The sequence below is a fragment of the Odontesthes bonariensis genome, chromosome 20, assembly GCF_027942865.1.
Source record: "Odontesthes bonariensis isolate fOdoBon6 chromosome 20, fOdoBon6.hap1, whole genome shotgun sequence".
Lineage (NCBI taxonomy): Eukaryota > Metazoa > Chordata > Actinopteri > Atheriniformes > Atherinopsidae > Odontesthes > Odontesthes bonariensis.
In genome coordinates, this window is record NC_134525.1 from 16,506,308 (window position 1) to 16,522,504 (window position 16,197).

Consider the following 16,197-nt stretch of genomic DNA (forward strand, 5'->3'; position numbering starts at 1 on the left):
TATGTGGAGATTCATCATCATTCATCAATATTCAGAGCTATTTTCAGAATACTACATATTCTCATTGTGTCTTTGAGAAATCTATTTTATGGCTACCAACGTAGGTGCTTCCCTGAAGTCTGTAAATTGGGGATATGCTGCTGTTATTGACCACTAAAGTCACCTAATCTGGCTGTCCTGGCTTAAATGGTTCAGAGTAAAGAGCAGAATCACAGCTACTCAATGGCTTGGGTCATTTTCATTAATAAACATTAAAAGCTCATTGGCATGCTATTGTTTAGTCACTGTGGCCTTAAGATGAGGTTGTCTTGAACTGAAATGTCTTGAATGGGCTGTTGTTAAATCATCATAACTTGAGCTTTGTCGGAGGGATCTGCTTTACAGAGACCCTTTTATGTGCCTTTGTGACCTACAGGTAAAAAGTGAAGGGAAACAAAGGATGATAAAGAAAAAGTGAGTGGGGACCAAAGTTAGTTAGAATATGACACTGTTAAATGAGCTGAAAGATTCTCGGATTTCACTAAAGTATTATATTCATATGATAGCAAGGTGGAGGTGGTACGTCAGTCATTTTAAAGCCAAATAATGTCCAAAACCGGCAAATAAACCCCAAACATTTCCAGCAACGAACAAGAGTTTGCATTAACTAGTAAATTCTGAAAGCAAGCTACTAATGCCAACCACTGCCAATTTCAAGCTAAAAAGCATTCGGTTTACACCAAAACAAAAACTAATATAATCAAAAGGTGATAGCAACTCATAACAATATAATACAACTCCTTATAGACATTTTCGGTTCACAACAATACGGCTAGTTTCTCCATACAGGAGGCGTCTTGAAGCTGTCATTGCCAACAAAGACTTTTGTACAAAGTATTAAATAAATTTCAGTAAGCGTGTTCAATACTTTTTCCCTGTGTCATTTCACTTTATTACAAATAACTTAATTTCTGAACTTATTTGTTTTCGTTTCTTTGTATGTATGGATTACTTGGGTTGTTACCGGCATCTGGTGAAAATTTCATGTCAATAGCACCTCTAGAAATATATTTACTGAGAAAAATGGTGACGTGTTCAATACTTATTTCACCCGCTGTATGTTATATACCTGATGTTGACGCAGGAAGTAAACCTGCCCACCCAGAGGAAATTTCTGTTTCACATACTCTAAAATGGAAAGGACATATTGTTCTTCTTCTGCTTGGGAGCACAAGACCTGAAAGCTTAGAGCAATTTTTACAGAGGGAAATATAACACTAGCTTGTAACACAGCATTCACTTTTGCTGGTACATCTATGGTGATAGTGGTGGCTTGGGTGATAATTTTGATGTTAGCCTGTTTTCTCTCCTGCTTGGCTAACTGGAGGGTTCGTTTAAAACCTGGAGGATTGTCTGACTGCTCCTGCGTGTTGCCTCATTGGATTTATTTTCAGCAATACTGCAACCTTCCAAGATCTGAATGGAGTCTTGTTATTGTAAAATGGCACTCTTGCCACAACTATGAGGCCAAGTATTAGACTAGCATAATCCTTTGAGAAGCATGAACTATCACGTGAAAAAATGAGGCCTGAAGGAATTTAACACAATCATTTGTTGTTTCGGGGAAAACGAAGAAAAATTCCTGATATTTAATGTTCCACAGGTCCGCCCTCTCTGCTACCCCCCGCAATGGGTACAGTGCTCAGCGATGATCCATTGTGCTCGAGCCTCTCGTCAACAATCACACTGAGGGGCTATTGTAACCACAGGATGGGTGCAGGAGAGATAGAGGGAGACTGGGTAGGGGAGGAGATGAGCAGAGACAGAGGAAGGACAGAAAAAAAAGGAAAACCAGGGACAAACAGAGAGAAAAAAAAACAAAGAAGAAGGAGTCCGATTTAGGAGGCAGCAAGAACAAGGGAGACTGTGTGGGCAGGGTGGAGTGAGATGGAGGAGGAAGTGAGCAGCTGAATTCCAAAACAGTGGTTTCCAGACATGATATTGAATATATTTTGCATAAAGAGGGTCCAGAGAACATGCTCGGTGCTGACAGCTGTCTGGCTTTGTGGCAGGCTGTTGAGAGTAGGAACTGGACATATCCTATAGACGGAATCTAATAAGTCATATGAGCAATTGACATTACCTTTTGATGTGCTCACATAATATTCACTATTCACACTGATGTCTGCTGATGTAAGCTGCTGAAAGATTTACACATGAAATTGGTCTTGATGTCATGTCTCAGCAACTGTTTAGGCCTCCCTCATCACACATATCATCATAACACCTTACAAAGATAAGTAAAGTATAGAAGTAAGCCCCTGCATTGCCTGGTATGACTTGGACTTACAAAACATCTCACTTAAAGATGCCATCATTTCAATGACATTTCTTAACGTGCTGGCATCAATATTTCCTATTCCAATCATGCCTTTTATTCTATGCATTTAAATGACCAAGTTAGTGCGCTAGTAATTGAATTAGCAATGCTTCCACAGTTATGGAAGACAGTGTCTGTTTGTCACTGATTAGTAGGGCTAATTGTCAAGCTGACGAGGTGTAATTGCGAAAGACAGAGCCATGAAATACAACATGCAAGAGTGGAAAGAGTCTTTTGTTCCCTCTGGAGTCCCTTTCTCTCTTAACTGCAAGACAATACACTGAGAAGCAATGAAAAATGGAGGGACAATATACACCTCGGTACCATACTGTGTCTGTTGCCAAGGGGGGGCAGTTATGGATAGTGTTTTCATGTACCGGTGAAGGAGGACAGAGAGAGCCTTGAGTGAATTTTCACTATTTTCTCTTCCTCTGCTGTATTAAATGGTGAACAATGCCACTGATCCTCTTCATCCCAGTGCTTATTGACTAATGCCGCGCCTCAGTGTTTCTGTTGAAACTCAGCCTCATCGTCTGCATCCTGTTTCGATTTAGCATGGGACTATCGTCATAACATTGAATTCCTGAAGGCTGTCTTTTTTTCCCTCTACTTTTTCCTTAGATTAGCACAATTGCTTTGGATAATACAAATTTTAAAAGCCCCATTATTATGCCCAAAGATTAGACACTGGATTCTTTCACGTATGGCTTTTCAGGGCCAGCATGATAGCGCATAGTCTCTTATTAGAGTAGTAGAATATTTAGAGTTTCAGTAATGTAAAATGAATCTGTCTGAGGAGCTTGTAGCCAGACTGAGTGGTGCATCGAGCTTACTTGACTATTTTTCAGCCCTTGCAACACAATGGGAAACGGCAAGGCATTGATTCGACTGCTCAAGGTTGGCTGCAGCCTAGTTCAGGGAGTTGAATGAGGGTAAGCGGAGGCACAAGGACAATACTGAACAATTGTGAGATATAAAAGGAGATTCAGTTGTGGACAGATGAAGGAAACTGTGCTTTGTGACTGTTTTTAAAGTTGATCACACACCAATAGGTTTAAATGTTTTATCAGTGGTGCATGCTGCCATGTTTATTTATCATTACAGCAGAACAAGTTTGAATGTCAAGCGTGGAGCAAAAATATACAGATCGGTGAGGATGAGGGTAGAGGTTGACAGGGAGAGGGCTTTTCAGGCTGATCAGACACTGCTGAGAAATATGTACCAAATATTGACTCCAGTCAAGGCCATAGAGGGCTGACTTGGGTTTCAAGGCCCAACTTTCCACTTCAACCTTGCCTGCCATTCACTTTGAGTACATCCTGAGACGTTCATGTTATGTGAAATATTTTCACTTGTTATCATTCTCTGAGTGTCTCTCTCTCATCTTAACAGTCCTTTAGACAAACCTTTTTATCTTTCCTGGGGGACTGAACCCTTTCTACTTTTAGGACTCATTGATGACCGAATCTGTGAAGTAGCCTTTAAAGACACACGGATGATAAAAATGTAGAAGTTCACAGATAGCTTAACAGCAAGTCTGCCTCTCTTTATCTCTAACTTCTGATGTTGTTGGCATTTTTTTTCTTTTAGTGTTTTATTCCTTTTATTCTTTTTTTATTACCATCAAGCAAAGAGGCCATTTATGGATAAGGTTATGGCTGCTGGACTCTGCAATAGATCACCATTATTGAGCTACCACCCACAAGGGTGTCAGTTCAAGCAACCCCCCCCCAAAAAAAAAAAAAAAAATTACACAGCAATTACACTGTCCGGTACTCAGAGTTGATTTTTTTTTACTTTGACAATGCTTGAAAACAACTCATCCTACATTTAGCCTTCACACTGCGGTGAACTGTAGTGGCTGTTCACGTAAACTTGAGATGAGATCAGTTATCAATTGAATGGTAATTACATCTGTTTGTATTACAGCACCACTTAGTCTTGTGCTGTGTCAAATCATACAAAGTCTTCCTCTTAATGCTGCCAGCCATCCAAGAACAAAACAGTGCCATCAGGCATTATCTGACAGCGGTGACACATGGGGATGGGGTGAAATCCCAAAGACAAGTGTAGGTGTAGCTTTTAACTTGGATTGTCTTCCTTCAGGAAAGAAGAAGAAGAGGAAAAAAGAGACCTTGTACAACTCTTTTGAACTTCAGCGCAACCGAGACAAAACCTCACTGAACTACTAACAACTGTTTGTGCTCAACTTTCTTTGTCAGCTGTGGCAGTCTCAGCATCATATTCTCTTGTAAATCTATTTGATCAATCAGCAATGCATGTCATGCGAGTGAAGCAAACAGCGCCAAAGGGGAAATTCATTGAAATCTTTCACATCAAGCAACAATAGGAATGAGGCAACCAATTCTCTGTGCAATTAATCTCCTGTTTTATGGCAGGATGGCAAAGAAAGAGGGAAAGAAAAAGAAATGAAGAAGAACAAGATGGAAAAATACCACTTATGATCTGCAAATTTCAGTAGTTGAACTCAGACATCCCCTTGACTCTTCAGCGTCGGTCCAATCGAATGCTAAACAGAGACTTTGTGCACAGGTCATCTTAAATTGGCTCCGGGCGTTTGCAGGGATTACCAGATCCTATTCTTTCAGGAGAAGACATCTTGGAGATGAATGGTTGATTGGCTCAGTGGAATCTCCTCGCTGATTCTGCAGCGCCAGCCGAGCGCAGGATGAAATAAAGGAGGGGGGAAGATTGGGTGTGCGGATGGCACAGAGCATCTTTAAAAAGCATCTGTGTCCCAGTGAGAGGCCACAAAAGACCGGCTCTGCATGAATCCTCATCTCTCTCCGTGGGGGGTTTCACTGCTTTCTTCCCTCAATCTCACTTCTCCCTGACTCCTTTGTGTGCTGCCCCACACTCCTTCCTAACCAACAGATTCAGTCTCACTTCTTATTACGCCTAACAGTTTTTCTCATTTTCCCCTTCCAGTCAGATTTATATCAACAGCACTCCCTCCATCCTCCATTCTCCTGCTCCATCCAGAAATTCAGACTCCCCTGTTTCTCTTTTGTCTCTCCCCTCGTCTCTTCCCCTGGTTTTGCAGGGTGTAAATGGCAAACATTGTAAGCGTGAAAGAAGCCTTGCTGTTTACCACTTAGAAATAAAGCCATCATCATGTCAATGCTTGTATAGCACAAAATAGTTATCTACACAGGTGGGATTCATAAAAAATTAGTGGCGCTTAAAGGAGATCAATGGCAACATGTGGGAGACAGGGGATGAAAGATGGGAAAAAAGCATGATTCCCATCTTCAGAGTACTGCTATTTATGCATGTTATGTGCGAAAAAAATGTCACCATAGTCAAAGGCAAATCCCTGAAGCTAGTATATTTAAATTTCTATTTTCATTACTTCAAAACATTTTAAAATCTGGGTCTGTGTGGATTTTGACATTGCTGCCTTGACAGAAGCTAAGGAATTTCACCACAATTGTAGCATCCTATCAAATACGATGTGCATGCTTTTCGAACAACCTCAAACATGTGGAAAAGTATAGCTTCGTACATGTCACTTGCACTTTCAAACTGGATTTAGACACAAAGGGGATTAACACTGACAAGGTGTAACCCTTTCCCTCCCTCTGTTTCTCAACCCACAGCCCAGACGACCAAACCCAATGCTACTCCACCATTTGGGAAGTTGTTGTGACACGTGAAAAGTTAAACCACTTTACTGTAACAGCTTTAAGTAGTGGGAGCTGGCAGTACGGTGCAACAGCGAGGGCAGTGTTTGTTGGAAGCAGGCGGCGCTTCGGATCCCTGTGAGAGTGATATGAGCAGACGGAACAAATACAGATGAATCAGACGGAGCGATAGAGAATTTACACTCACCTGGATCAGTGTCAGGTCTTCAAGGTTAAGCCTGAAGAGGTGATTTCTGTGAAAAGAGAGGAAGGAGTGAGTTGATGGTGCAAATTCTTTTTCTAAAATAAGAAGAAAAAAATGTTCCAACAAGCTTAATCTCTGAGCAGCATGTATCTACTGTACCAGTCTGTTCATCTTCACCCATGTCTTTAATACTGTATAGCAGACATGAGAAGCAGCCACTGCACTCTGATAAACAAATTTCTGTCTAACTTGTTTTTTTTCTTGTAATTTAAACACTCTAGACTCTCTACTCTTTCTTTTTTTCACATGGGCCCTGTGATGGACTGGCGGCCTGTCCAGTGTGTACCCCGCCTCTCGCCCTATGACTGCTGGGATAGGATCCAGCCCCCCCGCGACGGATTCAGCGGGTATAGGAAATGAATGGATGGATGGATAGATTTCTCAAAAGCATTTTTAGGACTTGATAAAACAAAGCTAAAATATTTCACTTTCACATTTGCCATAAGTTTTTTTTAAAAACTGAAGAGCGACTCTAGCTGGCAGAAGAGCTTTCATATCAGCAGGGCACAAATAAAGCTGTTTCATTAGCTTTTTTTCATTTTTATAAAACATTTACAGGCTGTAATGAGTGCCATCTCAGGAAGAACATTCTACATTTTGACAAACTACATTTCACTTAAACCTGCTATCACCAAAACTAGTATTAAAAAGAAGCCGTGTTTATTTGATGATCCACATCACCGACAGAAAATCTTTTAGTCGGCATTTTTAGTGCAGTTTCTTAGCTTTTTTCAGTATGATTTGACCCGAAAGAGGTTTTTTGATTAATCTAAGAAATGTTGAGCTGAAATCTTTGCAAAAAATGAGAAGTGTTGAACATCTTGTGTCTTTCGTTCATGTCAGCAATCTTTGATTTCTATAAAGTGGCTATATCATCTCAGAGGTAAAATCACATTCACACCAACACTTGCACACCTAAGCACATACATGCGAATGCTGTTGTGGACATCTATAAATCTCTTGAAGAGTGGTTATCAGAGAAGTCTCAACGTGGCTACGGCCCCCTGTTTCACTGTATTGATATTTGCATCGATCCCACTTTCCTTCCATTATCTCTCATACTTTTAAGCCAACCTGCTGTCATCCATCTAGTCGCATTGTCTTTCACAGTTAGATACTCAGGAGCAGTCAAGATGGCACCGACAATCGAACTAAATCTCTTCTTTGATTTTTTTTATTTTTTAAGCACTGATTGTGTTGATAGAACTTGATGGATTGTTGTTGGGTAATAAACAGGTGACTTTACTATTTCCTATTCTATTTTTTTGCCAACTCAGAGGGTTTTTACTAACCTTTGAGACCTATATCTGTCCACAAATAGACTTTCTCTAATTTCCATCCCAGTTCCAGTGCATAAGTAAATTCCCCATGCTCCCTTTGTTTCTGCTTGTTTTGCTGTTCTTCCCTCTGACGGCTTTACTCTCATCTCCTGTTCATGTTGTGATTGTTTCTCTCTACTGAAGACTGGAGCCATTAAACAAAGTGCAGAGCCCACTTTATAAGGCCTCACGCACCTTCACTGCATATATGTATATATTCAAAGAAAAAACATTGTTAGTTTAGATTTTACACAAAACAGATGCAGGCCTGAGAATAAATTTAAACCAAAACCAAATATCACATCCTCACACTCAAATTTACAGATTCACATTTTGGGGAAGTGCTGTTTGACCCTCACAATACAGCCATGTGGACATTTATATACCTGTAACATAAGCAATATAAGTGTGCATACACACACACATAGACACACACGAACACGCCCATTCACACACATTTGGCTGGGCTTCGCAAGGACAATGGACTTGGATCTCCAAAGCCATTCTTTTTTGGCTTTTGGGGACATCTTTAGAGAAACTGATCATTACTCATGCAACGCACCAACAAACACAGCAAAAAAAGAAGAAGAAGAAGGGCACAATAAAAGAAGAAGCAACAAAATAAAATAAAATATAAGGGCGCAAGAAGGCAGCCAATGGGAGAGGAAAATAAAAAATGCTGGATGAAGGGTTACCTGGCACCGACGATCAGTTCATCCTGGCCAGGGTCAAAGGTCAGCTGGGAGTAATCCACCGTGCCCTCTGCTTTGAATCTGAAGATCCACGGCTCCATCTCTGCCAACAGCAAAGAAACAACTGTGAGCTAATCTCTGTGTTTATGATGTAGATGAAAGTATCATATGAGTTTAAAGGGCTAGTGACAATTTTCTCAAGCCACTCCAAAAATTAAGTCCCGAAGGACTTAAGGTTGCAGGTCTTTCTCTCCTGCCTCTGTTTAAAATGTCCTTACTTTAACTAAATATATGTTTGTTCCAACATGATTTACAAATCTAGAGCCTTGATTTATTTGAAATAAAGTATGACACAAGATAACAAAAACATAACAAACTACTATCTAAGATTTTGGGGTTCTCAAGTTCACTCATAATGCTGCTTTAGAAGCAGATGTACCATAACAATAAGGACCAGTATCATCTTTAAACTTAACGATGCCTCTTTCTTTTTTAGTACAATGTTTTTTTTTAGATAATAAAAGGCAACTTATTACTTATTACTACTTATTTCCCCCCAAAAAATCATATATCTTTTATCACCATATTTAGTTATATCTTTTAAAGGTAGCAATTGGTAGATTTGCTGCGCTGAACCTCTTCAAAATATTTTCTAATCACAATTCTAAAACAAAACTGTCAGGTAAACTTCTAACTGACATTATACAAATATGTACCCTCTTAGTGAGTCAACATTGTGAGCCAGCAGACAATAACATTTATTCATTAGCCATTCAAGACGTCATATCGTGGCAGCAAAAAGTACTAAAATAAAAGTTTAACAGACTCCGAGATGTGACCTGGCTGTCTGTTATCTTTCTTTTTGATTGTTTTACCAAAGTCAAAATATGCTGTTGCCACCACCCTACCTTCTCAAGTCATTTGCTAACTTACTTAAGCAAACTCACCTTTAAAAAGACATTTAAGATATCCCTGCTGTGTTTATTTGTGTGGCAATAAGGAAAAATGTTGCCTGGGCTTCCTTGATCTTATATATTGTAACTTCACACAGCTCACAGGATAAAAAATGATGAAACAGCAATATAGTTACACGTAGGTGAATAAACTGCATAAACATAATTTTCACATTTTAGAAAACAGTAGTAAAAAAAATAAAACCTGGGCAAGGCTAAGTAAAGGTCAAAGCACTCAGACATGAGTCTTTCACAGGATCCTTGTCTTGAACCTGAAATATGGATTTCTCACAGCTCAATGGGGAGTCCTTTGATTTCTAGATGCTTCTGATGATTGAGTGGTTTCAGGGTAAAGTATACTTTACACAGATCATCAAGACGGATGAGATTAAAGTTTTTATGGAGACTGAGCTTGTCTCCAAGCTTCAAGGAATACGTACAAACATGAAGAGGGACAGAGATATCTCAGACAGACATTGACATCTTATCCACAACATGCCTGTTCTCCCGGCGCCCAACCCATTAACCCCTGACCAATCAAATCAAGCGATAAGGACGGCCTGTCTACTGTCTGGTCACCCGATCAGTCCTCATGGTAGCTTGTGTTTTTCATCACTCATCACTAGCTCAATCTGTAGTCATAATAACTTTTCTCAGTAATACTGTACACACAGGCTTGGTTATACCATGAGGAACCATCACCTTATGTGGGACATTGTCTCCAGATTTGATTTTGAAGTGTTTTTTACTACAGAAAGAGGCCAGAACTGAAGCAAATCATAATTCTTAGTGGTGGCTGCTGCTGCAATGATTTGAAATTATTCATTACTATTATTCCTCTATTTGTTAGCTATCTAAAGAATAAGAATTTCAAAAAGACTTTTTTTAAAAAAAAATTATTTACCAGGGAGCTTTCGATCAAGGCCGGAACAGAAGGAGAGGACAGCTTGAATCTTGTCCTCGAAACATATTATCTGCTTCTTCAGGCACACCTGTCAGACAGCGCTTCAAATGAAGGCACTTTCTCCCTTGACTGCATCAAAAGCAAGCATTTCCAGTTTTGGTGGCAAACGTGGGATTTCTGAGTAGTTCAAAATGAAGACAAACAGTGGAAAGAAAAAAAGAGTCTCCAAAGAACATCTGCCACCTCCAACTAACATAATGGGACCAAAGCCCAGCTCTCATAACAAAACAATATCTTTTGTTGAGAGACTGAGACACTGCATGCAAAGACATCTTCCCTTGTTCTCTTTCAAGTCTCCAGTGATAGGTACAAGAAAAACGCAAGAAGAGAAAGAGCCCCATGACTTACTGCAAACTTCACACTAATAAATTTTAATTAGCCACGGTGAAATAAATATCCGGGAGGTCACGACCGACCTCGCCCCAAAGATTTCATCTTGGTTAATGGATGCTGCTCTGCTCATTTTATAGGGAGACGCCAAGTTTTAGATGTGCGAATCCTTTGGCTCCAATGGGCTTGTTTTTTTTTTTTTTACGCCATGGAGAGGATCCCTGGCATACAGATATAGCTGTGACACCCCCCGAGGGGAAAGACGGTACTTGACGAACCCCAGCCTCTCCCCATAAATCTCCCAGACTCACCAGAGTAGGCTTGCTAGTGGGGTGACAGTGTGTGCGTGTGTGTGTGTGTGTGTGTGTGCGTGTGTGTGTGTGCGTGTCTGTGCGTGTGTCTGTGTGTGTGAGACAGAGACAGAAAGAGAGGATATTCGTTGGAAGTAAGAAAGGGGCCAAGAGGTTCTAATTGAACACAACAGCCTTCAAAGGATTTATGGCCTCTGTGACGAGGCCAAGGAGCATTTCATAAACATTCATAACCAGGGTGGATCGCCCCCCCAAGGCTGTGCAGCTGAATATACAGAAATTCCCAAAGTCGCACTCATGGGGGTTTATCCGGTTGCTGCTGGGATGCAAGAGTGTGGCAGATAGAGAGAGAGTTATTTATTTATTTCTTGCAGAACTCACATTTATTCTTCCTTAATTTCTTCGTCTTTGGATAGATTCTGTATCATCAATTTAGAGTCTCCCAGTGGGGTTTTCAAGATCCAAAACTGAGCCAACAAACCCGCCAAGTGGAAATGAAAAAGTGGAACCTCTCCAAATAAGTTTACCGTAGCAGCAAATTGTATACCCTATCCCACTTGCTAAGATTTCACTCCTGCTTTGCATGTTACATGGATTGACAGCAGCTGCACGGTAAATGCATGTGATAATGTAATCCTGTCAAATCCATGCTTGAACAGGAGCTTACCGACTTAGGGGATTGGCTGCTGATGAGATGAAGGCGTGATCCGCAGACTTGCAGATGCAGACTTGCACACACACATGGACTTCATGAAGACTGAAAACTTCATGAAGACTGAGAACACAACAAGCGTTCGGAGCCAAAACAGAAACCCCCATTTTTCAGTCCCAACTTATCCTTTCCACTCCCGTTTCCGCCTCCTCAAAATAGAACAGCCCATCACTCACATACTGTTTGTTATTGCCCACTCTGTCATGGTGCACTTGACACAATGGCAAAATGACAGGATATATAAATATTTACTGGCCACGCCAGTCTCTGGTCTACCAGCCCTTAAAGTTACAGCTCTACGTTGTGGACAGACTTACATCAATGGCAACATGTGGAATCAAATCTTAAACATGAATAGTTTTTCAGTGTAAATAGTGTGTGGCAGCAGGCCACTCGCATAAATGAAGAGCCATTTCACTCTAAATGCAGCCCTGTGGTAATGGGCAGCAGAAGGAATGGCAACTATTTGTCCGAGTCAATGTGAGGAAACAATTGGTCTAAGCAGTCAGAAAACAAACACCTGCGTGATCGGCATGAATCTAAAGCAAAATGCAGGGTCACTTGGGAGCTTCACGCACGCTTCGGTGCGCCAAGTTTCCCGCCTGTTATGCCAAGCATGACAAAACAAGCACATTTTACAGCTACAACTCAAAGTACCAGTGCTGTGCTGCGGCCCCGGGACAGTGAGTGAATCTTGTGAAACAAACCACTGTGAAGCCACAAATAAGTGTGCAGTAAAATCTTTAAATCTTGTGTGTTTTTAGGAGAGCAGCCTTTTGGCTGAAGGAGTGCATGAGACGAGAAAAGCTTTTAACAAGGTGACCAAATCTCTTCGGAGCACTTAAAAAAAAATGCTTTAATTTGTGCCTGGAAATGATATTTGGGAATTTCACTGCAGTGAAATAATGAAAGATGCAAAAAAAAATCTACAAATATGGACAGACCCATTTTCATCCCACTGGTAATGGGAATCAAGCTCCAAAGACCTTGGAGGCCTTAGAATTTAAAAGAGCCATCCCCAAATGCCTAATTAAAGCATCCCTGATACGAACTGTAGCCTGTTGCATTTATGAATGCTGTGAGGCCATTTGTTTATCCCCCCGTTTTCACTCCCATCTTCCTAACGACGTTTTAGCTATTGAGGGATGATAAAAGCTGAGCTCATTCTGTGGCTGTAAAACTAGTCAGCCAGTTCCACTCCTCAGAGACATGCTCCTCAGCTTGGCCTGTGAAGGCATTGTTTACAACACAGTTTATAACCTTTAAAATCCTTCAAGCCTTCACGCAGGAACACTTGTTAAAGTAACACTTTATTAATACAGTGCATCTCTTGAGCTTTAAAGCAAAATCTAGAATAATGTTATAAATGCAGGTTCTGGAGACCTATGGCAAAACGTACCCCTCTTCAGACATGTGGTCTGTTAACGCCCCTCCGACAATAATCCTATAAATTGCACACGTTTACATTGGACCCCTGCTGAAGCTATATCCAGCTCTATGAAGAGTGGGTTTTTTAAAAAAAAAATTTAGGTAAACATTTGGATCACAGCTTTTTGAACTGTACAGTGCACTTTCATTCCGAAACCCTACATTTCTGAAGCCACCACACAAAGCAAAAAGCAGTCTTTAGACTGCAGCAGCCTCGCACCACAGTTGCAGTTCTCCCAGCCAAGTGTTGTGCCAAGTCAGAAAACCACCATCCCCAGTGGGGTCAAACCCATGTGAGACACACCCTTCCACAGTCAGGCCACAGTCACACAGAAAGAGAGAAACGATGTCACTGGAACCCACTCAACCCAGACAAACCTTGACCTTGACTTCTCATGATGGGTAAGAATCACTCATTGAGCTCTACACTGTTGTAGCTCCTTCTTAATTAAACCAGCTGAGAGTGTGAGATATTTCAGTAGGTCAGCAGGTCAGCTTGCTATAGTTTTTCTTTCCCTTTTTTTCAATTCTGAGCTCTCATTTTTCAACCTTGAACTACAGATGACGACCTTTTCTTCTTTTTTTCCAACCCAACAGGATAGATGAATCAGTCCTCACTTGGTTAGTCTATTGTTGTTTCCTTTCAAGTTATTGCTTCATCTCAAGTGTTAAAAAACGCACCAATTCCTGCATGCCTTAATGCACACAAAACACATTATTTTTCTTACAATGCACATTGCTGCAGTATCTTTTTTGTAACTTTGGGTCTAAAAAACAGTCTGTTTTAGTTGCTGTTGCTTGAAGGCTCCCTTTATAAAAGGCCAAGTGAGCTGCTCAGTCAAAAATGGTGACTAGGACTATAAACGAGTCATTTCAGGCAGGTCAGCAGCAGTGTCTTCTTCTATGGGAGAGAATGAATTCCCCGTAATGTGGACTTCATAACTTTGCATTTAAAAACACTGAACGAATGTGAACGAACACTGAACCTCAGTGTTTAATGATAAAACAGTGTTTCATGTAGACATTATGTTAATTATAATGTAGCTGTAATTAGATGTTATGTCCTGTCAGGACCACGCATGTCAAATTGGTCAAGCTGTCATGAGAAAACAACCCGAAGTTTCAGCTTTCTTATAAAGCATTTTCCAGCTTAATCTAAGAGGGTTATTAAATTATTAATCTAGCTAAGGAAGTAGGGCAACCTACCTCAACAAATACAAGATCATTAATCTTTTCTCAAACATTGAAAACCAACATGTTTAGTCTCAGTGACATTATGAAAAGTAACCGCAATTGAAAAGTATTGAAGTAAAAAGCACATATTTAGAAGTCGCACAGTACCCATTTAGCACTACAGTTGCTTTGTAGCAAGCAGTGCCAAGAAATAAAGCCAACACGGAAGCGTGGAAAACAGTGGTTTCACAAATGGCCACTTGAGGCTGACTCTGAAAGCAATTCAATCCCCACTCTGTAGGCCATGTAGATGTGCAAATTACTTTAGAGCAGGAATAATTACATTAACACACTGGTACAAAAGAATGGCTTTGGTCTCTTTAGCTAAATTAATCATTTATGACAACTGTATGGGATCTGATTTTTTTTATAAAACTCAAGACTTAATGTTTTGAATCACTATAAGCAGGATGGTTATGAGTGATAGCTTCTGCCTTAGGTTCATCCAACCCCATCCACTTTTTATATAAAGTCTATGATTTGTACTTCAGTGCAGCACTGAAGTCAATGCACTTTAATTTCCACTATTGCTAAAAATGTCACTGCCAGCAGCAGTTTAGCTTTTAACCTCCACATAAAAAACACTCTCTGGTAATTCGTACAACAATAAAAACAACAATTTGTGGTTTTGATGTTTAGATAAGGTAATGGTGGGTAGATTTTGTTACCTCTGGAGAGGTCGGACAAGGCATTTCCTTTGTTTGCAATTAATTTGCTGAGATAAATTAAGTAGATGATTGATGTAGCTCCATGTTTAACAAACAAGACTATTTTCTTATCTAATTCTGAGCAATCCAGAAAATAATACTAATAACTGTGAGGCTCTGGGCAAATCCAAATATTTATGTCTGTGTGTCCCAAAGATAATGTTTGTCAAGAGAATAGTGGGAGCATTGGGTTGCTGTGATCCAGAGAGGTATTTTAATTTGTTTGTAGTCCTCCCAGCTTGGCTAAGGGGGAGTAATGGCAGCCTCACACTGCACATTTCTAGCAACTGGGGATTACACTGCATTACATGGAGCACAATGACTCACAAAAAAAGAATGATAACAGATTTAAAAAGTGGTTCCGCCTCCTGCATACACAAATTGTACGCACGTGCATGCATGGCTCCTTATGGCTCCAAACTTATTTTGCTTGCATTGCAAAAAAAGTGGGGGGCTTTAATTTTGCAGCAAGAAGGTTCCCAGTTTGAAAGTCAGCTGGGGCCTTTCTGTGCGGAGTTTGTATGCTTTCCCCGTGCTTGCGTGTATTAGCTCCGGGTATGCCGGCTTCCTCCCACCTTCCAGAAGCACGCATGTTAGTTTAATAAGTGATTCTAAATTGACTGTAGCAGTGAGTGTGCATGGTTGTTTGACTCATTCGAGTCTGTTGCCCCTGAAATGGACGGGCAAATTATTCAGGGTGTACCCCGCCTCTTGCACAGTGGCAGCAGGTAAAGGCTCCATGACCCTGAATAAAATTAAGCAGGTATGGAAAATGAATAAATCCATGAAAAGGAATTAATATATTCTACAACTCCCAAAAATCAGATGTGCTTGAACCCTACGAATCATAACACCAGGCCATGAAAGAAAAATTTGCTAAAAATGTGAGAATGTAAATATAATTGTCAAGGTCGTGATAAATGGACATTTTCATGCGACACCACAAATAAGGAGCTGCTATTCAAAGAAGCTGATTCACCCTTTAGATTAAAGGGAAATATTTGTTCCCATAAAAGCAAAAAAAACCACACAACTGAAAAGCTTTACTGTACAACTGGACTGATGTGCAGATGAGGGATCAGCAACCATCTAAGTCAAAGTTAAACAAAATAGGTTTCCAAACCAACAACTTTTTCCGAAGAACTAAACGGTTTGGTAACACCTCTGTTTGTCTCTATTTACACAGGGTTGTTTCCACAGGGCCACTGTTGTTTAACAAAGACAACACTTTATAGCATGACTACATGCCATGAGATTAGATGAGGAAGATGAAAACAAAA

The 16,197-nt window shown here is 40.4% G+C and overlaps 1 protein-coding gene across 4 annotated transcripts in view; it reads right to left on the reverse strand.

Annotated features, from left to right (window-relative positions):
• The window catches only part of sema5a (sema domain, seven thrombospondin repeats (type 1 and type 1-like), transmembrane domain (TM) and short cytoplasmic domain, (semaphorin) 5A), a 141,318-nt gene that overhangs the window by 80,809 nt on the left and 44,312 nt on the right, over positions 1–16,197 (reverse strand). For all 4 annotated transcript variants that reach the window (XR_012767694.1, XM_075452100.1, XM_075452101.1 and 1 more), the window contains 2 exons: positions 8,283–8,382; positions 6,212–6,257 (listed from right to left, as the gene is read on the reverse strand). Coding sequence is in view for 3 of the 4 variants with exons in the window: in XM_075452100.1 (XP_075308215.1) it covers positions 6,212–6,257; positions 8,283–8,382 (146 nt within the window). In the remaining variant the exon portion in view is untranslated. The remainder of the gene's footprint in view (positions 1–6,211; positions 6,258–8,282; positions 8,383–16,197) is intronic.